The 25,669-nt window shown below is 43.7% G+C and overlaps 1 protein-coding gene across 1 annotated transcript in view; it reads right to left on the reverse strand.

Annotated features, from left to right (window-relative positions):
- The window catches only part of LOC309353371 (vasoactive intestinal polypeptide receptor 1-like), a 37,470-nt gene extending 14,287 nt beyond the window's left edge, over positions 1-23,183 (reverse strand). The window contains exons 1-6 of the mRNA XM_081882787.1: positions 23,019-23,183; positions 7,250-7,349; positions 6,953-7,060; positions 5,342-5,451; positions 4,245-4,342; positions 1,387-1,519 (exon numbers count right to left, since the gene is read on the reverse strand). Of these exons, the coding sequence (XP_081738913.1) occupies positions 1,387-1,519; positions 4,245-4,342; positions 5,342-5,451; positions 6,953-7,060; positions 7,250-7,349; positions 23,019-23,054 (585 nt within the window). The 5' untranslated portion in view covers positions 23,055-23,183. The remainder of the gene's footprint in view (positions 1-1,386; positions 1,520-4,244; positions 4,343-5,341; positions 5,452-6,952; positions 7,061-7,249; positions 7,350-23,018) is intronic.
- Positions 23,184-25,669: the final 2,486 nt, after the last annotated feature.

Genomic DNA, 25,669 nt, shown 5'->3' on the forward strand with positions numbered 1-25,669 from the left:
CTAAACAACTCACCAAAAAAATTAAGAGCACAAAGGCAGGGCAAAAACACATTGCATTCAAACCATTACAATGGGTCTTAAATAGACTCAGCAAAACATCAGCAGCTGAAAAATGGCCACAGGCTGTCGGTGATGGCACCAGGTGGACTTCCCTGGGGAGAGCTTCCCAGCCACAGCTGGGAAAGGTTGGTAAGTGAAGCTTTTGGCTGACGGAAAGAACTTTTCCACTCTTGAGAAAGTGGTGGACTGGTTTTGCTTTGGACTAGTACTCTGCCCATGCTTCCAGTCTGTACATTCCTCCCCTCCTTTTTTTCAGAAAGGGCAGTGGAGTTTCCATGGTACTCACACCTCACAAAGCAAACTGAGTTTGCCTCCAAGACTTCTTACCCACTAGGGAAATCAGGAAGCATGAAATGGCCATGTTGAATAAGGTCAAAGCCATCCTTTCCCTCTCACGAAAGCAAAACAGAAGCCATGTCTGAGAAACCTCGTAGCCCAGTCCTTCTGCAAGCACTAAGCTTTTGTTTCAGGTAGGTAACTGTGTTGGTCTGACACAGTTGGAATATATTTTTTAAAAAATATCCAGGAGCACCTTAGAGACCAACTAAGTTTGTTCTTGGTATAAGCTTTCGTGTGCTTATGGTATCTGAAGAAGTGTGTATGCACATGAAAGCTTACACCAGGAACAAACAGATCCTGAAGCTGAGGCTCCAATACTTTGGCCACTTCATGAGAGGAGAAGACTCCCTGGAGAAGACCCTGATGTTGGCAAAGATGGAGGGCACAAGGAGAAGGGGACGACAGAGGACCAGATGGTTGGACAGTGTTCTGGAAGCTACAAGCATGAGTTTGACCAAACTGTGGGAAGCAGTGGAAGACAGGAGTGCCTGGCGTGCTCTGGTCTAGGGGGTCATGAAGAGTCGGACACGACTAAACAACAACAAGTTTTTATATACCGTATTTTTCGCTCGCTAACATGCACCTGACCATAACACGCACATAGTTTTTAGAGGAGGAAAACAAGACAAAAAAATTCTGAATGAAACATTGGATTTATCATTTTTGTGCTTCATGCTGTGGCCACAGACATGTGATTTGACGGTGAGTTTGGGGTAGCCCAATGCAAAAATCCTGAGAATCCATGTGGATCTGTGCTTTGTAACCATGTTTTTGCACTATTGCAGCCCCAGGCAACAGTGGGTGCGTGATTTTTTTGGTGCAGGCTGTAGCCATGGGCATGCTATGTGATCTGATGGTGAATTTGGGGTTCATTTCCCCTTCCCTGCGTTATAGAGGGAAAAATACGGTGTACACACACACACACACACACACACACACAAAGGTTTAGTGTAAAATATTATTTTCAAAAGTGGGTCAGATGTATACCGTTGACATCAGGCAGTGGTCCATGCTGTCGTCGGAGAACAAAATGGTGTCTTTGGTGAAAACGGCAGCTGCCCTCAGAACGAAGGAGACAAACAGATGCATGTGGATATAATTCCGTGTGCAGTGGAATTTCCTGGAAGGAGGGCAGGAAAGCAGATTGTCAGTTTTGCAGGCTGATATAACCTCGCTGAATTGAGCTGAATTCTGCTTTCAGGGCACATAAATGGTGGCTTTGGCTGCAGGAATGATAGGAAGGGCCACCAACTTGGGTATTTTTAAAAGAGTTAGGGGTGGGAGATTATGTCAATTTCTTTTCTTTTCTTTTCTTACATAACTTTATTGAAATTCATAAATAATGTACAGTGGTACCTCAGGTTAAGTACTTAATTCATTCTGGAGGTCCGTACTTAACCTGAAACTGTTCTTAACCTGAAGCACCACTTTAGCTAATGGGGCCTCCCACTGCCACCGCCCCCCCCCCCGGGGCGCGATTTCTGTTCTCATCCTGAAGCAAAGTTCTTAACCTGAAGCACTATTTCTGGGTTAGTGGAGTCTGTAACCTGAAGCGTATGTAACCCGAGGTACCACTGTACATAATATACACTCTCTTAATTCGACAAAAATGAAAACAACCATGTACTAATACTCTTCTTTGGATTCACAAAAAATTAAACTTAGTTTAAATTTATACAATCTCTTTTTTTCCTATCTTTTTACTAACATAAGACAGACTTCCTATCATTTTCCGATGTATACTTTCTTTATAGTGTTGAATGTACTTAACATTATTACCTTACTCTTTCTGTATTTTCTAATACCTTCTTACAGCAATTTGTACTCATTACCTTATTTCTTAACAATTATTTTGTTTAAAGTAATTTAAAGAAATTCTGTCGATTTCAGCTCCGCTCAGTTTCTAATTTTCCCAACTTTACGGTCCCTTCTCCACATTTCAACATCCGCTGGCGATTTATTTATTTAAAAGACCTCATGAAGAATCACCAGCATTTTATTTTGAACTTCTCCTAATCCACACCTGTACAAAGCGATCCCCTCAATGCAGTGCATTTTTGTATGTTGTTTCAACCAGCATTTAAACAATGTTACTTACCGGTTGCCTCGTGTTTTCCAGTGCTTTAAAGCACTGTGTCTGAGTGCTTTATTCTCCCCCTGGATCTTTCCCCAGGAAAAAACCACTCTTTAAAAGCTGAAGCACAACCAACGTCAATTCGATTTCCCCACGGATTGCCATTTGCTCCGACTCAGCACTAAAGAGTGGATTTTCCTGGGGAAAGCTCTGGAGCAAAAAGAAAGAATGTGAGTGAGTGAGCACTCAGATATGGAGCTTGAAAGTGCAGAGGGAAGTTAAATGTCGATAAGACCTTATATGCACACTTGATCCCTAGTATCTGCACCCATTACTTGGCTGGAGGACTGCAATGCAAAATTCAAAGAAGTGCCAATTTAGATGGCTGTGTTTAAGTTCTCATGGAGTTTTCGAAGGTAAAATTTAGGTAAGTTCACTTTTGAATCTTAATATCAGGGGGATGGGTTTTCGCTCCACCTTGAGCAAAAAAAAAAATCCTGCATTGCAGAGGGTGGACTAGATGGCCCTTGGGGTCCCTTCTAAATCTACAATTGTATGATTCCATGAATGTGAATTAAATTTCTCCTCCATCTCCGTGTGGCACTTAGACTACATTCAGTCTTTATTTATCATTCATCTTAATAATAATAATAAATTATTATCTTGATTATCTTGATTATCTTGTGGGCCGTTTACATGCTGTCCTGTTCATTGTTCATTCATTCCAATAATAATAATAATAATAATAATAATAATAATAATAATAATAATAATTTATTATTTATACCCTGCCCATCTGGCTGGGTTTCCCCAGCCACTCTGGGCAGCTTCCAACAGTACACTAAAATACAATAACCTATTAAACATTAAAAGCTTCCCTAAACAGGGCTGACTTCAGGTGTCTTCTAAAAGTTTGGTAGTTATTTTTCTCTTTGACATCTGGTGAGAGGGCGTTCCACAGGGCAGGTGCCACTACCGAGAAGGCCCTCTGCCTGGTTCCCTGTAACTTGGTTTCTCGTAGCGAGGGAACCACCAGAAGGCCCTTGGCGCTGGACCTCAGTGTCTGGGCAGAATGATGGAGGTGGAGACGCTCCTTCAGGTATACTGGACCAAGGCTGTTTAGGGCTTTAAAGGTCAGCACCAACACTTTGAATTGTGCTTGGAAACGTACTGGGAGCCAGTGTAGGTCTTTCAAGACCGGTGTTATATGGTCTCGGTGGCCAGTACCAGTCACCAGTCTAGCTGCTGCTATCTGGATTAGTTGTAGTTTCCGAGTCACCTTCAAAGGTAGCCCCACAATAGAGCGCATTGCAGTAGTCGCACCAGGAGATAACTAGAGCATGCACCACTCTGGCGAGACAGTCTGCGGGCAGGTAGGGTCTCATCCTGCGTACCATCACTTCCCTAACCTCAAAGGAGTTTCTATTTTTAAAGTGGTTTTGTTGCACAAGGGTGACTGAGCTCTTTAATCCACTTTAAATGTGAAAAACTAATTTTCCAGTACACGTTTGAATTCCACCTGCAAAATTGTGGCAGTCTGGAGGGTTGTGATGGAGTCCAACGGAGCTATTCTGCTCTCCATCAAAGTCTGGCAAAGCCTACATGATGCAGCTAAGCTGTAGGCCCTAGAAGCACATGGCTTGAGGAAAACTCAAACGTATCATGGGATATATATGTGTTAAGAAGCAAAGCAGTTTAGTTCAAATCCCAGGGGAGGATGAGATAAGTGTAGAGCTGGGTGCTGCCTCTGAAAGGCACGTTCAGCATTTACCGGAAGAAGGTGAAGATGAGCAGAGCTGTAATGAGTGAAGCCAGGGAAGTTGCATAGCCTGCCGTGTAGATGTGCCAGAATGTTGAGTAGTATGATTTCTGTGGAGGGAAAGAGAACATTAAGAAATGAAGGGACATGAGGAGGACACGTCTTTCAGAGTTAAAACCCCATTTCCCTTGGCAACCATGGAGGAGGAGGACATTGTGTAGAGGACATGAAGAAGTGGCATGAGCCAGGAGTTGGCTTCACCTGCTGAACAGCAGCCTGAAGGAGCCTTCTGCAGAGTGACTCCACCTGCTGGTGAACAGCCTTCTTGCTCCTGAGGAGAACCAGCTGGCTCCAGCTTTCTTAAGCAGGGTTTCCAACCTCAGCCTGTTGCTGGAAACAATATTTGTCGTTCCTAACCAGATCTTGCTGCTTCTTGTGACCTTAGACCCTCAGCTTTCTTGACCACTAGATCATCTGACTACATGAACTGAGATACTCCTGACCTTAGTACTCTGCCTCCAGGCAATGCCCCCCTGAGATTTAGCTGGCTTCTCCCACCACTGAGCTCTGTTGTGACTGAGCAGCACAGGACTATGAAAGAAGACCTTCCCTTCCACGTTTGATGCACATTTGCTTGTTTTCATGCATCTAGGCTAAGGATGACCAACGTCTGCATTCAGTAGTTTCTCTTCTGTTCAAGGCTAGCTTTGGCGTGGGCATTTGACCAAGGGCCAAAAAGACCCATTGCTAATCTGACCCCAATGATGCTTTGGACCACCAGCTGATGCCACCTTCAGAACTGCAGCACCCTAGCGATGCTCCTTCTTGTTGTCCCCACCAGTCACTTACTTCACCTCACTCTCCCAAAGTCATCCTAGGAAGCTGAACGGGGGAAGATTCGGGGCACTTAATGGGGAACAATGGCCACACGCTCTTGGCCACCTGCCAGCCACGTTGCTCTGCTTTCTAGGCAAACAGGGCAAGGGCAAAGTGATGGAGAGGGCAGGCACGGTGCAAATGCACTGGCAGGAAAGACACCAGCATGTCTAGTTTTGGTTCAGGTGTCCAAACGGGAGAATATTAGGTGCAGTTTTAGAAGCTTGACTGACCTGATCTTCTGGCCCCTTTGTAAAACTCTCTTCAAACCCGCAGGCGACTGGATATGGGGGGAATGGCTCTGACCAGTAAAGGCCTGGAGTGCAATTTCTGTGGAGGAACCCTGTGAAAAAATATCACAGTGAAGCTCTAACGTTAACACATCCTATCCTAGTACAATGTCGCCAGTAAATCGAGATGGCAATATCTGGAGAACCTAAAACACTAATGGGATGAACCAGGGTGTCTGGTAGCTGGGGAAAGTGGCAGGTACCTTATTTCATAAGATTTATACAAGGGGGGTGGGGGAAAAGAGGGGCAATAATGAATATGATCTGTTTTGATCATTTGTTATGTTGAAATTGTTAATAAAAACTAAAAAAACCAAATAGCACTATTAAAAGTCCTTTCCTTAAAAACAGTCAGTCCCCAAAAGTCTGTCGGAATAAAACAGTTTTCATCTGCAGGAAGAGGAACAAGGAGGGAGCCAGTCTAGCCACTCTAGGAAGAGAGTTCCAAAGTCTGTGTGCAGCCACCACTGAGAAGGCCCTGTCTTGCATCCCCACCATGTGTGCCTGTGAGGGTAGGCAGACCAAGAGAAGGGTCTCCCCTAAAGAACTCAGAACCCAGGCAGAATGCTATGGCAGAATACCGTCCTCCAGATAGCCTGGGCTTAAGCTGTGTAGTTTTTAAAAAGACTTGTGAAAATCCATCAGCATTTGAGACCTAATATACACATTAATTGACGCAATGTTGCCCTATTCATTTATTCATTAATTCATGAGATTCTCTACCCACCCTTCACAATAAAAATACAATTAAAACCAAATATTATTTCCAAAAAAATTGCACGCAGTCTACACTAATTCCCCAACTCTAATGCATTTTATGTTTTGTTTACTTTTTTTATTTGTTGTAAATGACTGAGATCCCCCCCCTAAAAATATTAACTGTCAGGGGTCCGTTACCTTTTTAGAAATGATGATATGATGATGATGATGATGATGATGGGGTGTAAACAAAAATGTGCATCCTGGTCTAAATAACATTTGTGTATTTTTGCACACTTTTTTTTTGAGAAACACATCATAAAATTTGAGGAAGTGCAAACATCACAGGATAGCTGGTTTTCAGATCACATCGGGATTTGCAAATTAGCTAGGTTCCTGTGAAGGTGAGAAATACTGAATTTGTCTCCAATCTTCACCGCCACTGTATTTAATCTTCACCACTTCCCTCTTGGGGAAAAAACTTTAAGAAAGAACGGGGGAAATTTATAATTTATTTAGGAGACCACTGTAAGCAGATGAAAGCATCAGGAGGATTCTAATCTCACTTGTAATGTAACAAATACTACGGACAATATGGATAGATATAAAATACAGATTATGATATAATATGCAGTTGAAAACATTGACATTAGGGGGGAGGTCTCAAGATTCTGGGAAATCTCTGTGTACAGAAATGTATTTGGTTTTGTTATAAATCTATACTGGAAAAAACAAATAAAAATGAGTTTTTTTAAAAAAAAATAAACCACACCATTTCCCTCTCTGACCCACAAGAGCTGTGACAGAGAGATACAAAGGAGGGAGATTTTTTTGTTTTTTAAAAAAGGGTCTTGCCATGTATGCTGGTGATTTCTTCAAAAAATCCGGGGCAGGCAAGCGTCACCGTCTCTCCAAAAGCAGCTTTGGGCCAGCAACTTAATCCGTCCCAAACGCCTGAACACCCTAAGGAGAAAACTCAGTGTCAGATTGAAGACTCCTACTATCCAGAATGATGAATAATGGCTTTAAAAGGTCCAGCAGAATAAAAGCCCGCTGGACCAAGTCAACGGCTGATCTGTTCCAGCAGGGGCCACCCAAGTTACTGCTGCATCTTGGGGAATATTTACATAGGATTGGGCTCACGCCTGTTACCTTTAAAATCTGGCAAGAGAGTTTCGTTTCCCCCCAAGCATCGACTCTCATCTTTCATAAGCTGTTGGAATATTCTGCATTCTGGGTGGATGGAAGCCACCTGCGATGAAAAGGAGGGGTAGGAGAGAGAAAGAGAGAAACTATATTTCTTATTTTCTTGCCTCCTCCCCTTTTTTATTATCTTTATTGTATTTTTTAAAATTACAGAGGAAGCATAAGTTAAACATTACATCCAAATATTTAAAAAGACAAAAGCCAAAAAAAAGGAAAAATATAGAAAGGAAAGGAAAGGGAAAAGAAAGAAAAACGGCGAATAATAAAAAAATGAAAAAGAATTAGTCAAGGACACAAGTTTGTTCAAAGGATACCAACAGTAATTTGAATATTCTATACGCCAGGTTCTCAGAAAGAAATACATTCATAATCCTTCTTTTCTTTCTTTCTTTGCAGTCACTTTCTTTCTGTTCCAGAAAACTAGTTTGAATCCCTGCTTTATTAGTTGACTTCCCTCTATCTCTTTGCAGCTTCAACATTTCTCTTAAGTGACAAATATTCTATATTCATTTATTAAAATCAGTTTTTTTCATTATATCTGTGAGATTAATTGAAACACAACCAAGTATTGTTTTTGGAACCATATTTTGCCAGGCAGTTTTTAAAGCAATCTCATTTACTTTTTACCTTGTCGCCTGAGTGTATTTCTTATTTTCATTGAACAACCTGCTTTTATTGATAATGTTAATGCTTTATATCATAAACTGCTAAGTAGTTTTTAGTTCCTTGGGGGGGAAACCAAGCGGTATATAAATTTTGTTGTTGTATTTCTTATTTTCATTGAACAGAATTTATATACCGCTTGGTTTATTTTTTAAAAAAAAAAGATGATTGAAATCAAAGCGCCTGAAAAGAGAGAAAACACACGCAATGTCTGTGTGTCTCAATAGACCTGCCTTAGCAAAACTGTTTTAGGCCAGTGCAGAAAAGAATACAGCAAAGTTTCCTGCCTGGTCTCAAGAGGCAGGGAGTTCCAAAGGGTATGCTAGTGTTACTAAACCAGTGGCTGAGGGCTCTTTCCAACAAAAGGACTAAGCTTCTTCCTGCACAATCTTCCCAAGGGTCATGTGGTGACAAGGGGCAGGTCCAGACTCAAAGGTGGGTGTGGCCAAAGAAAAAAGTGGGAGGAGCTGTTGTTGTTGTTGTTTAGTTGATTAGTCATGTCCGACTCTTCGTGACCCCATGGACCAGAACACGCCAGGCACTCCTGTCTTCCACTGCCTCCCGCAGTTTGGTCAAACTCATCCTGGTAGCTTCGAGAACACTGTCCAACCATCTCGTCCTCTGCCATCCCCTTCTCCTTGTGCCCTCCATCTTTCCCAACATCAGGGTCTTTTCCAGGGAGTCTTCTCTTCTCATGAGGTGGCCAAAGTACTGGAGCCTCAGCTTTACATTTGGTCCTTCCAGTGAGCACTCAGGGCTGATTTCCTTCAGAATGGATAGGTTTGATCTTCTTGCAGTCCATGGGACTCTCAAGAGTCTCCTCCAGCACCATAATTTAAAAGCATCAATTCTTCGGCTATCAGCCTTCTTTATGGTCCAGCTCTCACTTCCATACATCACTACTGGGAAAACCATAGCTTTAACTATACGGACCTTTGTTGGCAAGGTGATGTCTCTGCTTTTTGAGATGTTGTCTAGGTTTGTCATCGCTTTTCGTTGAAGAAGCAGGCGTCTTTTAATTTCGTGACTGCTGTCACCATCTGTCGTGATCACGGAGCCCAAGAAAGTAAAATCTCTCACTGTCTCCATTTCTTCCCCTTCTATTTGCCAGGAGGTGATGGGACCAGTGGCCATGATCTTGGGTTTTTTTATGTTGAGCTTCAGACCATATTTTGCGCTCTCCTCTTTCACCCTCATTAAAAGGTTCTTTAATTCCTCCTCACTTTCTGCCATCAAGGTTGTGTCATCTGCATATCTGAGGTTGTTGATATTTCTGCCAGCAATTTTAATTGGGATTCATCCAGCCCAGCCTTTTGCATGATGAATTCTGCATATAAGTAAATAAGCAGGGAGACAATATACAGCCTTGTCGTACTCCTTTCCCAATTTTGAACCAATCAGTTGTTCCATATCCAGTTCTAACTGTAGCTTCTTGTCCCACATAGAGATTTCTCAGGAGACAGATGAGGTGATCAGGCACTCCCATTACTTTAAGAACTTGCCATAGTTTGCTGTGGTCGACACAGTCAAAGGCTTTTGCATAGTCAATGAAGCAGAAGTAGATGTTTTTCCAGAACTCTCTAGCTTTCTCCATAATCCAGCTCATGTTTGCAATTTGGTCTCTGGTTCCTCCGCCCCTTTGAAATCCAGCTTGCACTTCTGGGAGTTCTCGGTCCACATACTGCCTTTCAGAATTTTAAGCATAACCTTGCTAGCGTGTGAAATGAGTGCAATTGTGCGGTAGTTGGAGCATTCTTTGGCACTGCCCTTCTTTGGGATTGGGATGTAGACTGATCCTCTCCAGTCCTTTGGCCACTGCTGAGTTTTCCAAACTTGCTGGCCTATTGAGTGTAGCACCTTAACAGCATCATCTTTTAAAATTTTAAACAATTCAGCTGGAATACCACCACTTCCAATGGCCTTGTTATTAGCAGTGCTTTCTAAGGCCCATTTGACTGCACCCTCTAGGATAACATCAGTAAATTCAACCCCCCAGGGAGGAGGGCTTCTGGGTGGGGGTTGGGACCACCAAATTTGAGATAGTGAAGAATTGCAGAGCATCTAACCTTGACCCTAACACAAAAAAGAAAAATGCGAGGAGCTACCCAGACCAAAATAGATTTGTTTTTTATTCCATTTTAGACCAGGAGCAGATAATTTTCTTCTTTCCCTTACTATGTGTGTGGAGGGGGAGGGATATTAAGTTACACACACACCCCTCCAGAAAATAGCACCTCTCTTTATTGGAAAAAAAGATGCACTTCTAAATGGCCATCGTCATGCTGTCAATGGAAGCGCCTGAAAATAAATAAATAAAATAAAACCAGACAGCGCAGGGTTTTCGCACGGCGATGGACCAAATGAATACCGACTTCCAACAACGGTAGCAAAAAAATTATGACTCTGAGAAGGGCAATGCAATTTGCATTTCAAAAGAACCTATTCAGAGCTTGGGCTGGAATCTAATTGTATTCTCCCCCACCTTCTCCTTTGACTGTTTCAGATGCTTTTCAAGAACTGTAATCATGTGAAATTGTTTGCTGTTGGGATACTTTTATGCTGGCGTTTCGAAGGAGCCAGAGATAGAATTAAGATGCAACAGTTCCATTCCCCCTGCCCCCCCCCCCCGGTTTTTAAAATAGAATCCTCTTTCTGAGATCACAAGCAACTTCTTAAATTCAAAGGAGAAATGAATGGGAAATAAGGTTGTCGTATCTTTGGCCTGACCTTAATCAAGGGTCCCCAATTTTTTTGGGGGGGGGGCTACTTGGTTGCAGAAACTCAGCCCCAGTGCCCCCTACCTTATTAAAAGCACTATTCAGAATAGCAGAACAGAAGATAAGGCCACAATAAAATTCAAAACAGCCACAAATAATGGCACATTTATTCAGAACTCAATTAAAACTAATCAGTTTGATTAATTCAACCGAACTGATGAACTTGAGGCAGTGATACCATTTTTTTTTTTTCAAAATCTGCCCGTCGTTTACACCTCTAGTGCATACCGTCCAATATTTCTCAGATGAATATAGGGATATTCTATTCTACATCAGGAAGTTTCTTTCCTTGTTTGATTTCCCACACACATAAATGCCATATACACAATTCCATCGGTCACCTTGAGCCAAGTGCAACCTCTCCACCTCACCTACCTCACAAGGTTGTTGTAAATAAAAAAAAACCGAAAGGGAATGATCGTGAACAACACCTTCAACAGATAAATGGAAGGATATAAAATTTGAGCTGTATGCTGCCCTGGGTCCCTGTCAGCGAAAGACTGTGAGAATGATCAGGAACATAAACGTAAAGGTAAAGGTACCCCTGCCCGTACGGGCCAGTCATGTCCGACTCTAGGGTTGTGCGCCCATCTCACTTAAGAGGCCGGGGCCAGCACTGTCCAGAGACACTTCCGGGTCACGTGGCCAGCGTGACAAGCTGCATCTGGTGAGCCAGCGCAGCACACGGAACGCCGTTTACCTTCCCACTAGTAAGCGGTCCCTATTTATCTACTTGCACCCGGAGGTGCTTTCAAACTGCTAGGTTGGCAGGCGCTGGGACCGAGCAACAGGAGCGCACCCCGCCGCGGGGATTCGAACCGCTGACCTGATGATCGGCAAGTCCTAGGCACTGAGGTTTTACCCACAGCGCCACCCGTGTCAGGAACATACCTGAGAGTAAATCCTACTGAATTCACTGGAACTTAGTTCTGGATAAAATTGCTTACGATTGCAGTGTAAGCCTGCCCAGTTTTTGCCCAGTTACCTGAGAGTAAGCTCTATTGAATACAATGGGACTTACTTCTGAGTAGACATGGAAAGGTTTTCAGTGTAAGGATCCATTTACAATAAAGGAATAAACACTCCACGCATTTCCTTAAAAAAATTAAAATAGCTGGCTGCGGAAGCACTGCAGTTAAAGAATATAAAGTGTATTGCTTCATAATTTTTCTTCAACATTATAAGAAGGGTTTCGCATGCCATTCATTTGGTGTGTTTTATTTTCAGTATAAACAGGAGTCGGTTTTTCCATCCACACTGCTTTTAGTTGTTCTCTGAGGTGTGGCGGGGAGGAAAAAGGAAAAACAGGACATTCAGGGATCAAATCAGAAACCAGGATCGCTTCTGTAATTCTGGGGAAATCGGGACATTTGGAGGGTCTCTGCTGCCCCCTAGGCAGTGCCGGATTTACGTATAAACTAAACAAGCTATAGTTTAGGGCCCCACTCTCTTCGGGGCACCAAAAAAATTAAAGGGGAAAAATACCTAGATGTACATTTCCAAAATATAAGATAAAAAAACCAATAAAATAAAACCTACACCCAGCAACTGTGTTTTGTGCTGTGTAGGCTCCTATGATGTAAGTCATGGGCCCCGCATGCTAGGCTGCTCCCTAAAATATCACTGGTTTGCTCATTTCTATATATAGGGTGCCTACATTCTGCATGGACTGGTTGCATGGCAACATGCAAATGGCTTTAGATACCTATTAGATCCATAAATTACTATATAGCATATAGGTAAAGGGACCCCTGACTGTTACGTCCAGGCGCAGACGACTCTGGGGTTGTGCGCTCATCTCGCTCTATAGGCCGAGGGAGCCGGCATTTGTCCGCAGACAGCTTCTGGGACATGTGACCATCATGACTAAACCACTTCTGGAGAACCAGAGCAGAGCACAGAGACGCCATTTGCCTTCCCGCCGGAGCGGTACCTATTTATCTACTTGCACTTTGACGTGCTTTCGAACTGCTAGGTGGGCAGGAGCAGGGACCGAGCAACAGGAGCTCACCCCGTCGCATGGATTCAAATTGCCAACCTTCTAATCGGCAAGCCCTAGGTTCTGTGGCTTAGACTACAATGCCACCCATGTCCCTCTTATATAGCATATATTCAACACAAAACAACGACAATTTGTTGTTGACAAAGGACAGCTGGACATAGAAAGGGCCCCATTACCTTCAGTAGCTTAGGGCCTCATCAAACCTAAATCTGGCCCTGACCTTAGGTAATCTCACAAATTAATGTGGGGAAATGCTGAACCGAGTTTGAGAAAGGGAGATGCTGTAACTTCTGACTTTGCTATTGACTTTGGTCTGTCGCCGCAAGGGGCATGGTAGGAATTTTTCCCAATTGGCGATTTTCAGCCATTTGGTTTTTCGCCTACCTGGTAGCAACTCGTCACAACTCTTCGGCATTGGCGGTAGGCATTGGTAAGGAGGGGTTAAGAGGATGTGAGGGGGGGAGGAAACGCCATCACCTCCCCCCAAAGAGCGAAGGGTGGTCTGATAAAGGACTCTGGGGGGCGTGGCCCTGTCCGAAGCCTACAGAGGTGTGGGCCTAAGGCATGCCCCCGAGCGGTGACCCGGGGAGTTCCTAGTTGATGTGCCTCAGCAGGACTCCCCCTTTATGGTGTTAACCCTTCTCGGTCTTCAGCAAATGGGCTGCAGCCGGATAGTCGATAGGACCAATGCCTAAGCCAATGCCTCTCATTCCTGAAATCAATAAAGTTGTGACCTAATTCGCCCATTTAACCTTAATTCTGGTGTCCTGTGTCTTTATTTATCCATGGTGGGGGGCGGGAACTCGCCACGCAATAAAGTGGAGAGGGTAGAACCTTGAGTTCCTTGGAATAAAAGGTGAAATATAAATGTAAGAAATAACTATTGGGGATTGTTCTAAGGCTGACCAGAATGTTAGCTTTAAAGAACTTTTATCTTGAAATTGGGGGACCAAGTTTTTGCCCAAACTGCTATCACATTTTCCCTTTTTTCCCACTGCTGTCACTCCTCGGTTTGTGGTCCTGGCTGCGCCCAAATTTTATTTGGTTCCAAATTCATGTTCTATTCTGTGGTTCTGCATTCATCAAGGGAAATCTCACACTGAAACGGTTACTTCACCGTGGTCTCCCCTGCTGGATGAGAGAGATTCTTCTTACAGGACTATAATATACATATTCAGTATTCATTGCCTTGATCTTTCATCATTACGTTAATTGCGCCTGGCAAATCAGTTTTAAATAACCAGGAATTAAAATAAAGTAGAACATCTAATTAACACCAATGCCGAAAATATCAACCTTGCTCCGAGATCCATGAGGGCTGAATTACTGGAGTCGGAGATCAAAGTCCTGACTGTTAAATATATCCCACTTCTTAAAGCTGAGCTTTAATAATAGACGACGGCTCATATCAATATGTAAATGTGTTCTGCACAAGAGCATTGGCCCTAAATTTCACCCAAAGCAAAATGTTGAGATGGTTTAGGAAGGCAAGCAAAATAAGAAAAGGGGTGAAAAAGAAATTTGTGGGTGTTTGGGTATGTCTTGTACCTCCAACTGATGTTTGATGCTTCTTCACCTAGCGCATCGCTAAACCATGAAACTCACAGGTTAATGCAATAACAGCAGCAAGAATATTATTGGCCCAAAAATGGAAGCAAGAAGAATTACCGACGATTGAAGAATGGAGGGTGAAGTTAATGGACTATGCAGAACTAGATAAACTAACAGGAAGGATTCGAAACCGACGGGACCAGAAATTTACTGGAGTAAATTTACGCACTATTTGAAAAGTATTTGTGAAGATCAGATGATGTTTGTAGGTTTGCAAGAAGTTTTGTGAGGAGTATTATTGGAAGTATTGCAAAAATGGAGAAGGGGGAGGATGATTTGTTAAGAGATGTAAAGGCAATATAAAGTTAAGAAATGCATAAGAAGTGGTTAAAATGGTGGATCATCAGAGATGCTGATGGAAGTCTAAAAAGATTGTATAAGTGATAGGTTTTGTGGTACATTTTATAATTTATATGTTAAAATAAATAAAAAGTATTTTTAAAAAATAAAAAAAGAAACTCACAGGTTAAAGCTTACTGGGAAATGATATATAATGAATTGAAAAGGATGTTCAAAATAACTTTTTTATATATATATTTAAAAAAAAACCAGAAGCCTTTCTTTTGGGAATTATAGGGACAGAACTACCTAAATTGTATAGAAATTTATTTATGTATGCTACTACAGCAGCAAGAATGTTACTTGCCCCAAAATGGAAAGGAGCAGAAGTCCCAGAAAAGGAAGAATGGATACAAAAAATTATGGAATATGCAGAAATCAAGATAACAAACTTTTTAAATAAAAGAATGGGAATGGTTTATTGAATATTTACAGACAAATTATAAGCAGATAAAAACATTAGCAGGATTATTGTAATAACCAGCAGTTTTAGAAGAGTACCGTATTTTTCGCCCTATAGGACGCACCGTCCCATAAGGCGCACCTAGTTTTTTGGGGGGGAAATAAAGGGGGGGAAATTATTTTTTCCCCAGGCGCAGGGGTGGGGGAGGCCTGAGCTTCCCCCGACCCCAGCCCCCAAACAAGCAGCTCTCTGCAAGCCGTGGGAGCCCAGCGCTGGCTCCCGCTGCTTGCGGAGAGGTCTGCAAAGCCTGGACACGCTGATCTCAGCGCGCACAGGCTTCGGCATGCAGGCAACTCTCCGCAAGCAGCGGGAGCACTCCTACTGCTTGCGGAGAGGTCCGCGAAGCCTGGAGAGCGAGAGGGGTTGGTGCGCACCGACCCCTCTCACTCTCCAGGCTTCAGCGAAAGCCTGCATTCGCCCCATAGGACGCACACACATTTCCCCTTCATTTTTGGAGGGGGAAAAGTGCATCCTATAGGGCGAAAAATACGGTATATATTTGCAGCAGATGATTAAATGAGCAAATTAAATGAATTTGGATAGGCAGAAGATATTTTTAAAAATAATTTAAGGAGCCGCAGAAAGAGGGGGAAGGAAGTCAAATTTGGAAATGTTGAATTGATTGTGAAACTAATGAAACGTATAAATGTGAAAAGCATAAATGAAAAAGTAAAAAATAAACCATGGAACTCACTAACACAAGTGATAGCCGCTAACATGGAGAGCTTGAAAAGGAGGTAAGGCAAATTCGTGGAGGATGATAACAGGCAACAGGTCCATGAATAGCAACCTTGGAGAAACAGTAGCCAAGAGTTGGCTTTTGTGGGCTTTTCTGGTTCACCTCACCACTGTGGGCCACAGACGATTACCTAGATAGGCCTTTGGTTTGATCCAGGAAGGTTCTTAGGTATTTTAAGTAGAATTCTGTGGTTGATTTAAGTCTGGTGCTCATGTGAGACACCTGAGCGATCTCAAGGGTAGCAAAAGGAATTTTGATAAAAATTTAGTTGGACATGGCAAGAAGATCCACATACTCTCATATTGTATATTGCCCAGCAAGACTACAATAAATACCAGCGGAATTTTGAAAGAGATGTTTGTGAATTTCTCCAGGTTTATGAAGCTAGCTTGTTTTAACAAACCATGGTTAAGATTAATCAAAGTTTAGGGTTCAGGCATGACAGTAAACTGTGGCTAGGGATGGGGAGAAATTTCATGCAGTTCTCATTTCAAAGCGATCCTACCTAGTTTGCACTTTACAGAGCAATGTGTGTGCTGAGACATAGCCATCCTACAAAATTCACACTTCTCTGAATTTTGTAATGCAGATCTCCACTGAAGGAATATGTGCAAACATGCTGGAGGACTGCATCATAAAAGTCAGAGGAGTGCAGATTCTGAAGGTGAACTGCATTTTTTTTATTTGTGTACATGGAAACCAAGCCTGATGAGGAACGGTTGAAGGAGTTGGATATGTTTAGTTTGAAAAAGAGGAAACCAAGAGGAGATATGATAACTGTCTTCAAATAGATAAAGATCTGTCCCATGGAAGATGGAGCAAGTTTTTTTCTCCTGTTCCAGAAGGTAGGACCCAAACCAACTGCTCCAAGTTGCAAGAAAGGAGATTCCAACTAAACATGCAGAAAAACTTTTTGACAGTAAGAGCTGTTCAACAGTGGAACGGTCTCACTCGGGGAGGTTGTGGACTCTCCCTCTGAGTCTTGCCCCTCGCTTTATGTTCCTTCTGATGCCAAGTAAAAAAACCATTTAAAAAAAACAGACTTTTAAAAGTTGACAGTGATGAAATCCTTTCCATGTTTTAACTCTGCTAATTATGAGAATTGTTTCAATGTCTGCGTTTGTTATTCCTGCATTGCTGGGACTAGGCAATGGCCTAGGACTCAGGCTCAGACTCGGAACAAGAGGAGACGCAGTCTGCACCAGATCCTTTGCCTCAGGCATTACCTGAACCAAATCTGGAGCCTGATCCTGAAGAGTCCCAGTCTGCACAGGTTCCCCTGCAGCAAACACCAGCTGGGCTGAGTCAGGGGCCTGAGCTTGCCCTGGCTCCATATGCGGGAATGACCTCGTTGCCTCCAGCTGGGCCATCACTTACAGCTGCTCCACTACCGGTTTGGTCAGGGGAGGCTGAGGCGGCCTCTGGGTCTAGTAACCCATCAACGCCTCCCGAACTTTAGAGACTGCAGAGACTAGGTTCTGAGAGAAGGAGAGACCTGAGTACTCGCAGGAGGAGTGCTTGCCTTTGGGCGAGACAGGGAGGTGAGTCGCCGGAAGATCAGGACTGGCCATTACCCCATCAGAGATAAAAGGCTGTTGGACCCTGTCCCAGGTTGTGGGAGCAACATTACTGTATGCCAGATCCTGCCTGAGATCCTGTACCTGTCCTTGCCTGGTTTCCTGCCTCGGGTCCTGCCTTGGCACTGTCGGATTGACTCCTAGCAGAAACTTTGGATTCTGCACCGATCCTGAACCGCTTTTCATGGGTTACCCCCGGGCCCAGCACATAGATGACCCTTCCAGTTCTATGATGGTAAAGATAAAGTGACCCCTGACCATGAGGTCCAGTTTTGGCCAACTCTGGGGTTGCGGTGCTCATCTCGCTTTATTGGCCGAGGGAGCCGGCGTACAGCTTCCGGCTCATGTGTTCAGCATGACTAAGCCGCTTCTGGCGAACCAGAGCAGCGCACGGAAACGCCGTTTACCTTCCCTCCGGAGCGGTACCTATTTATTTTCTTGCACTTTGACGTGCTTTCAAACTGCTAGGTTGGCAGGAGCAGGGACCGAGCAACCGGAGCTCACCCCATTGCGGGGATTCGAACTGCCGACCTTCTGATCGGCAATTCCTAGGCTCTGTGGTTTAACATACAGTACCACCCACGTCCCTAAATTCTATGATGAGGTGTTAATTAATTTATTCTGATGTGCATCGTCCTGTGACAACATTGCAGTCAATCAATAAATCTGCATCCCGCCCCCTCACTCGGATCAATATCTCTATTGCTTCCCAAGAGGACATGGGCCCCTGGCCCTCTCACGCTGTGGAGGTGACCCTGAGATGCTCTTCTCATTTTCTCCCACGCCAGTCATGATGCTTTGTCGATCTCCGCCCGCCACCCCCAACCGCCCCCTGGCTGGGTGGAGAAGAGAGGAAACTTCACTTTTGTACCTAACGCTTCCACGTCAGGTTTCTGACATGTTCCGTGACTCTTTTTGTCATCCCAATTAAAAGTTAATAGCTGTCAAAAGTGCTTCACGTGTTCAAAGGCATTAAGAGTAATGATAATTACTAGGTGCGCTCGTCAGGCATTCAGATGCAACCACCCATGCAGGCAGAAATTGCTCAGGCAGACAAAGGAAACCGAGAGAGAGGGGGGGGGCAATGGCTGGGGGCTGCCATGCGAGAGGAGTGGGTTTCATGGGTTTGGCAGAACGCAGGGACCAATCTGGACCTACAAATTGGCTAGGCTGAAGGATCGGTCCCACAAACCAGATCAGGATGTCTCTGTCTTTGCACAGTCCTATAACTTGAGGCTCACACCAACCCTGCAAAGTAGGCAAGGCTGAATGATTGGTCCCACATGGGAGTGTCCATGCGTCGGCTTTTAATTCATTCCCACAACAGCCCTGCTGTTAGATGGGTTAGGCTGAATTATTGTTGATTTGGCCAAAGTCACTTGCTTTGATGTACGGTGATACCTTGGTTCTCAAACGCCTTGGTACTCAAACAACTAGGAACCCAAACACTGCAAACCCAGAAGTAAGTATTCCGGTTTGCGAACATTTTTCGGAAGCCGAACATGCTCCGTTTTGAGTGTTACGCTTCCAATTTGAGTACAACACTTCTGTTCTGAGTATTACGCAGAGGTCCGTCTGTTTTTGCTATTTATTTTGAGTTATTTTTTTCACGGCTCTTTTTTGTGTGTGACTGTGTGGAACCCAGTTCAGCTACTGATTGATTGATTGATTGATTGTGTGACTGCAGCACATTGTTGATTGCTTTCATTTCATGGATCAATGGTCTCGTTAGATAGCAAAATTCATGTTAAATTGCTGTTTTAGGGGTTGTTTTTAAAAGTCTGGAATGGATTAATTCATTTTGCATGACTTTCCATGGGAAAGCGCTCCTTGATTTGGGAACGCTTTGGTTTTGGAACGGACTTCTGGAATGGGTTACGTTTCAGAACCAAGGGACCACTGTATGTAAGTATTTGTATGCGGGTAGATTGGAGGGTTGCCTATTCTGGGGGGCTACCCTTCCCCTTTCATTGCCAATATTTTATTTGCTTTGGAGGGCTTTGTGCTTTGCCTATTTTGGGGAGGAGATTGGGGGCAGTGCCCATTTTTCTGCTGAGAAATGGGTATGCCTTTGTCTCCCTGACAGTTTCCTTTAGGTTTCCAGATGTACTTCCAGGCCTTAAAAAATACAGGGCCTTCAGAAATGGATTCTGACTGGCTGCCAAACTCCTGTGCTGTCGATTTTTTACCTCAGTCAGGGCTTGGGCAATCAGGCTCCTGTGAATGCCCTTTTCTAGATTTTCATGTCCAGATTTCTTATTTTAACTCTCCTTCCTTGTATTAATTTGTGGTATCTTGTGTGTGTGTGTGTGTTCAGAAACGGCTCACCCTTTTCTGAGAAGACGGGAATTGAATTTGAGCCAAAAACCTGTTTTTCCCGAAACGCAAATGTCACAACGTTCCGCTTACAAACACCCAAGTGAGCCCAAGAAATCTGTTCAAACTCCTTCTTAAGGAGGCCGAAGTGAAAAAAACAAAAACCTGTCATCATTGCTAGCGTGGGTACAAACGCCCCACTCCCCTTGCTTATCTAGCCATAACTGAAACAATATTTTGATTTAAAACTCTCTCTCATTTTTGCCATGCATTCAAGGAAACCACTACTTGGACTCAAGAAAGCTTAAAAGAAGAAGAAGGATGAATTAGGCTCTACTGTTATCAGAAGAGAGAAAAATAGGAATGAGGTCGCCATTGATCCCTAAAGGAATGTGAGTGCAGAAAGCAATCGTGATGTGGAAGTTTCCTGAATTCAAGCAAGTTCACTAGCAGCACTTCTAAGTACAGAAGAGCCTGTGGATCTCAGGGAACAAGAAAAATAAATCAATAATAATAATAATAATAATAATAATAATAATAATAATAATAATAGGTAAAGGGTAAAGGGGTAAAGGGACCCCTGACCATTAGGTCCAGTCATGGCCAACTCTAGGGTTGCGGCGCTCATCTCACTTTATTGGCTGAGGGAGCAGGCATACAGCTTCCGGGTCATGTGGCCAGCATGACTAAGCCGCTTCTGACAAACCAGAGCAGCGCATGGAAACGCCATTTACCTTCCTGCCGGATAACCTAGTTATCTACTTGCACTTTGACATGCTTTTGAACTGCTAGGTTGGCAGGAGCAGGGACTGAGCAACGGGAACTCACCCTGTCACGGGGATTCGAACCGCCGACCTTCTGATTGGCAAGTCCTAGGCTCTGTGGTTTAACCCACAGTGCCACCCGCATCTAATAATAATAATAATAATAATAATAATAATAATAATAATAATAATAATTTATTAATCATAGCCCACCCATCTAGCTGGGTTTCCAGTGAGTGAACCAGATCTGCCTTTAGTAATTTACTTTAAACTCTGGAACTCACTCCTAAAGGAGGCAGCGAAGGCCACCGAGTTGGGTGCCTTCGAAAGAGGATTGGACAAATTCACGAAGGAAGAAAGGGCAATTATCGATGGCTGCTAGCCATAATGACTATGCTCTGCCTCCACGCTTTCCTCCTGAATCCCAGTTGCTGTAAACGGCAGGAAGGGAGACAGCTCTTGCGCTCGAATCCTGACCACAGGTTTCCCACAGGCATTTGGCTGGCCACTGTGAGAAACAGAGTGTTGGTCTGATCCCATTGGTCTGAGCCTCAGGAAGATGTGGACCATCCTTCCTTGGAGGGTTTTAAGCAGAGGTTGGATGGCCACCCATCATGGATGCTTTAGTTGAGATTCCTTCATTGACGGGGGTTTGGACTTGACCAGTGTTTCACAAACTTGGGTCTGCGATTGTTTCTGGACTACAGCTCCCATCATCCCTAGCTAGTAAGACCAGTGGTCAGGGATAATGGGGATTGTAGTCCAAAAACAGCTGGAGACCCAAGTTTAGAAACACTGGGCTAGATGAACCCCAGGGTCCCGCCCAATTCTACAATTCTGCGATTCTTGCGTTAGATATTCAGATAGTTTCCAAGCACAATTCAAAGCGTTGGTGCTGACCTTTAAAGCCCTAAACAGCCTCGGTCCAGTATACCTGAAGGAGCGTCTCCACCCCCATCATTCTGCCCGGATGCTGAGGTCCAGCTCCAAGGGCCTTCTGGTGGTTCCCTCATTGCGAGAAGCCAAGTTACAGAGAACCAGGCAGAGGGCCTTCTCAGTAGTGGCACCCGTCCTGTGGAACACCTTCCCACCAGATGTCAAAGAGAAGAACAACTACCAGACTTTTAGAAGACATGAAGGCAGCCCTGTTTAGGGAAGCTTTTAATGTTTAACAGATCACTGTATTTTAATACTTTGTTGGAAGCCACCCAGAGTGGCTGGGGAGACCCAGCCAGATGGGCAGGGTATAAATAATAATAATAATAATAGTTCTGAATATCCATTTTTAAACCCATCCTGAAAGATGAGACTCCATTACCAATATTTGTCTTCTCTGCATTTCTGCCCCTCTCCCTTCTGCTTTCTCCATTCTCTTCTCTCCCCCATTTCTCCTTCTGTTAAAATTACCAGTAAAAAGAAGCGTCCGTGGTGGTGACCCCCATCATTGGGGTTTGGCCTGCCTAGTGCTCCTTGAGCCATCAGACAAAGACAAACGCTGTCTCCACAGCAGAAGTTCAGCAGCGGCAACAATTATTTAAGCCATAGTTGAGAGTGGAAGCGGCAAAGCGTCTGATAACCTCAGCTGCTGGCACAACACACATAGACGTGCCCCGTTGTGTCCTTGCTCCCTGTATGAATTCACCTGAGAATAATTGCCAGCTTCTCATGCCAGAGACATCAGACATCAAAAAAGCAAAGACATCACCTTGCCAACAAAGGTCCGTATAGTTCAAGCTATGGTTTTCCCAGTAGTGATGTATGGAAGTGAGAGCTGGACCATCAAGAAGGCTGATTTCAGAAGAATTGATGCTTTTGAAGTATGGAGCTGGAGGAGACTCTTGAGAGTCCCATGGACTGCAAGAAGATCAAACCTCTCCATTCTGAAGGAAATAAGCCCTGAGCGCTCACTGGAAGGACAGATCCTGAAGCTGAGGCTCCAGTACTTTGGCCACCTCATGAGAAGAGAAGACTCCCTGGAAAAGACCCTGATGTTGGGAAAGATGGAGGGCACAAGGAGAAGGGGATGACAGAGGACGAGATGGTTGGACATTGTTCTCAAAGCTACCAGCATGAGTTTGACGAAACTGCGGGAGGCAGTGGAAGACAGGAGTGCCTGGTGTGCTCTGGTCCATGGGGTCACGAAGAGTCGGACACGAATAAACAACAACAATATGCCACACTCCCGGTTCCTAAGATCACACCTCTACAGTCCTCGCTAACCGATGACCTCAACCCACTTCTGTCTGTTCCCCTCTCAAAACTGCAATGAAAGAGCAGTGATCTGCCTATTTAACTCTTCTTAAACCGCATCAATGGAGCACTGCAGGATGCCCGGAGGCTTTTAAGGGCTCCTAAAGAAGGAATAAGCTGACACTTTGCAAAGGCACAAACCAGCTTCTGCCAAAGAGGAGCAGGCTGCCTAAGGATTTCATTCTCTGGAAAGGCAAACAATGGATTCACTTACCAAGGGGAAGAACAGCGAGCAGAAAGTTAGCAGCATCTTCAGTCGCGGCAGGAGATTCTGTCCCTGCCGGCACACGGCTGACGATCCACACCAATCAAGCACCGCCTCTAAGATACACACTTCTCAGCTCGGCTTTCAAGGAGCAATTCTCCCTGCAGGCTCCAGTCCTCACAGGTGAGCAAAAGCACCATCTTCATTACCATCTTACCAGCAGTAGTAGAAAGACAGGAATAATGATTATTATTGCTATTGCTATCACTGTAATGTTCTTTTAAATAAATAAATAAAAAGAAATCTTTTTTATTGATTTCTCAAGAAAAAAAACTGTACAGACCGTAAATTGCTTTCTCCATTGACTTCCCTTCCGCGTTGAATACCCTTAAATGCTGTATATTTTACATATAATATAATATTCAATACATCCTCTCTAATGTATTTATCTTAATACAGTGGTACCTCAGGTTAAGTACTTAATTCATTCCGGAGGTCCGTTCTTAACCTGAAACTGTTCTTAACCTGAAGCACCACTTTAACTAATGGGGCCTCCCGCTGCCGCCGCGCCGCCGGAGCCCGATTTCTGTTCTCATCCTGAAGCAAAGTTCTTAACCTGAAGCACTATTTCTGGGTTAGCGGAGTCTGTAACCTGAAGCGTATGTAACCTGAAGTGTATGTAACCTGAGGTACCAGTGTATATTAACACTGCTGCTCATATTTCAAATCCTGCTCACGTTTTCATCTCATAATAATACTCAATGAAACGTTTCCAGCCCTCAAGGAATTTCCCGTCATTTCGGTCACTAATCTTTGCTGTTTATCTCACCAATTTTGCGTACTCCATCGTTTTGAAAAGCCATCCTTCCTTTGTTGGAACCTCCAGCAATGTTCTATTAAAAAATGCACAACACACTGTACAGCTGGGATGACGAAGCTTTCTGTAGCTCAAGGGCCACATTCCCTCATAGACAACCTTTCAGGGGTCAGATGGGTGGGTATGGCCAGAGGTGAAAAGTTGGGTGGAGCATCAAACACGTCCTTTCAATGGGGGACTTATAAGAATGTGTGGTATGCACAGATTTGGGATCCTGTGGGGTTGAGGGCTCCACAAGTTAATTAATATAGATTGCAAATGGAGAACATCGCTTTAATGGGTGGTTGCAAACAATTAATTGTCATGGGATTCTAGTGTTTGTGCTCATTGTATTGCTTCCTCCTCCCCAATTAAAATCAGTGGAGGCTGGTCCATTCAGTCAACCAGCACTAATAATAATAATAATAATAATAATAATAATAATAATAATAATAATAATTTATTTATACCCTGCCCATCTGATTGGGTTTTCCCAGTCACTCTGGCCGACTCCCAAGCGGAATGTCAAGAGATTTTTTTAAAAAGGGTTTTCCCCAAAATCTCAAATCTGCACTCTTTCCTGCTCTCCACATTCTTCCCTAATCCGCTTGAATTTACAGAGGCTCAGAGAGACTTTTCTGCTAGTCTTCTGTTTTCTGGCCAGTCAGCGCTCTTTACTCCCCAGAGAGAAGGCGGAACTGCTCAACATATACTTTTTTGCTGTCTTAACTCAAATGGAAAGTGATGCCCAACCTGGTGATAACGGAATAAATGGTGTAAGGAGGGAATTTCAGCTCAACATAGAAAAGGAGGTGGCAAGGCAATGTCTGTTGTTGTTGTTTAGTCATTTAGTCATGTCCGACTCTTTGTGACCCCATGGACCAGAGCACGCCAGGAACTCCTGTCTTCCACTGCCTCCTGCAGTTTGGTCAAACTCATGGTGGCAATGTCAAGCTACTTTAAATGAATTCAGACTTCCATGGCTGGATGAGCTGCACCAACTGAACCAATATAAGATGAGGGACACCTGGCTTGCCAGTAGTACCGTACATGTGAAAAGGATCTAGGGGTCTTAGCAGCCCACAAGCTTCACATGAGTCAACAGTGTGATGCAGTAGCAAAAAAAAAAAAAAAGCTAATTGGCTGCAACAATAGAAGGTCCAGGTCAAGGGAAGGAATAGTACCAATTTATTCTGCCTTGGTCAGACCACACCTCGAGTCCTGTGTCCAGTTCTGGGCATGGCAATTTAAGAAGGATCTTGAGAAGCTGGAATGTGTGCAGACGAGGGCGAACAAGATGATCGAGGGTCTGGAAGCCAAGACTGATGAGGAACAGTTGAGGGAGTTGGGTATGTTGAGCTTGGGAAAGAGGAGATATGTATAAGATATTGCTGGAATAGCATACAAAGGATGAAGAAGTTAAATCTGTTATGATACATTGGGCCAGAGATTTTGGATATAATATACAATTTAATGATTGGATTAAATTATGGAACGAAAATATCAAATTTACCGCATGTACTGCGTTCAAGGAAAATGTTATGAAAATGATTTACAGATGGTATATTACACCGGTAAAACTTGCAAAAATGTATAAAACATGTTGGAAATGCAAAGAAAAGGATGGTACTTTTTACCATATGTGGTGGGAATGTAAGAAAGTGAAGAGCTTCTGGGAATTGATATATAATGAATTGAAAAAAATATTGAAATATACATTTGTTAAGAAACCAGAGGCCTTTCTTTTAGGGATTATAGGAAATGAAATAAATAGAAAGGATTGTAAACTTTTCCAATATGCGGT

This window comes from Podarcis melisellensis (assembly GCF_964234715.1).
Source record: "Podarcis melisellensis genome assembly, chromosome: 12".
In the NCBI taxonomy this organism is placed as follows: Eukaryota; Metazoa; Chordata; class Lepidosauria; order Squamata; family Lacertidae; genus Podarcis; species Podarcis melisellensis.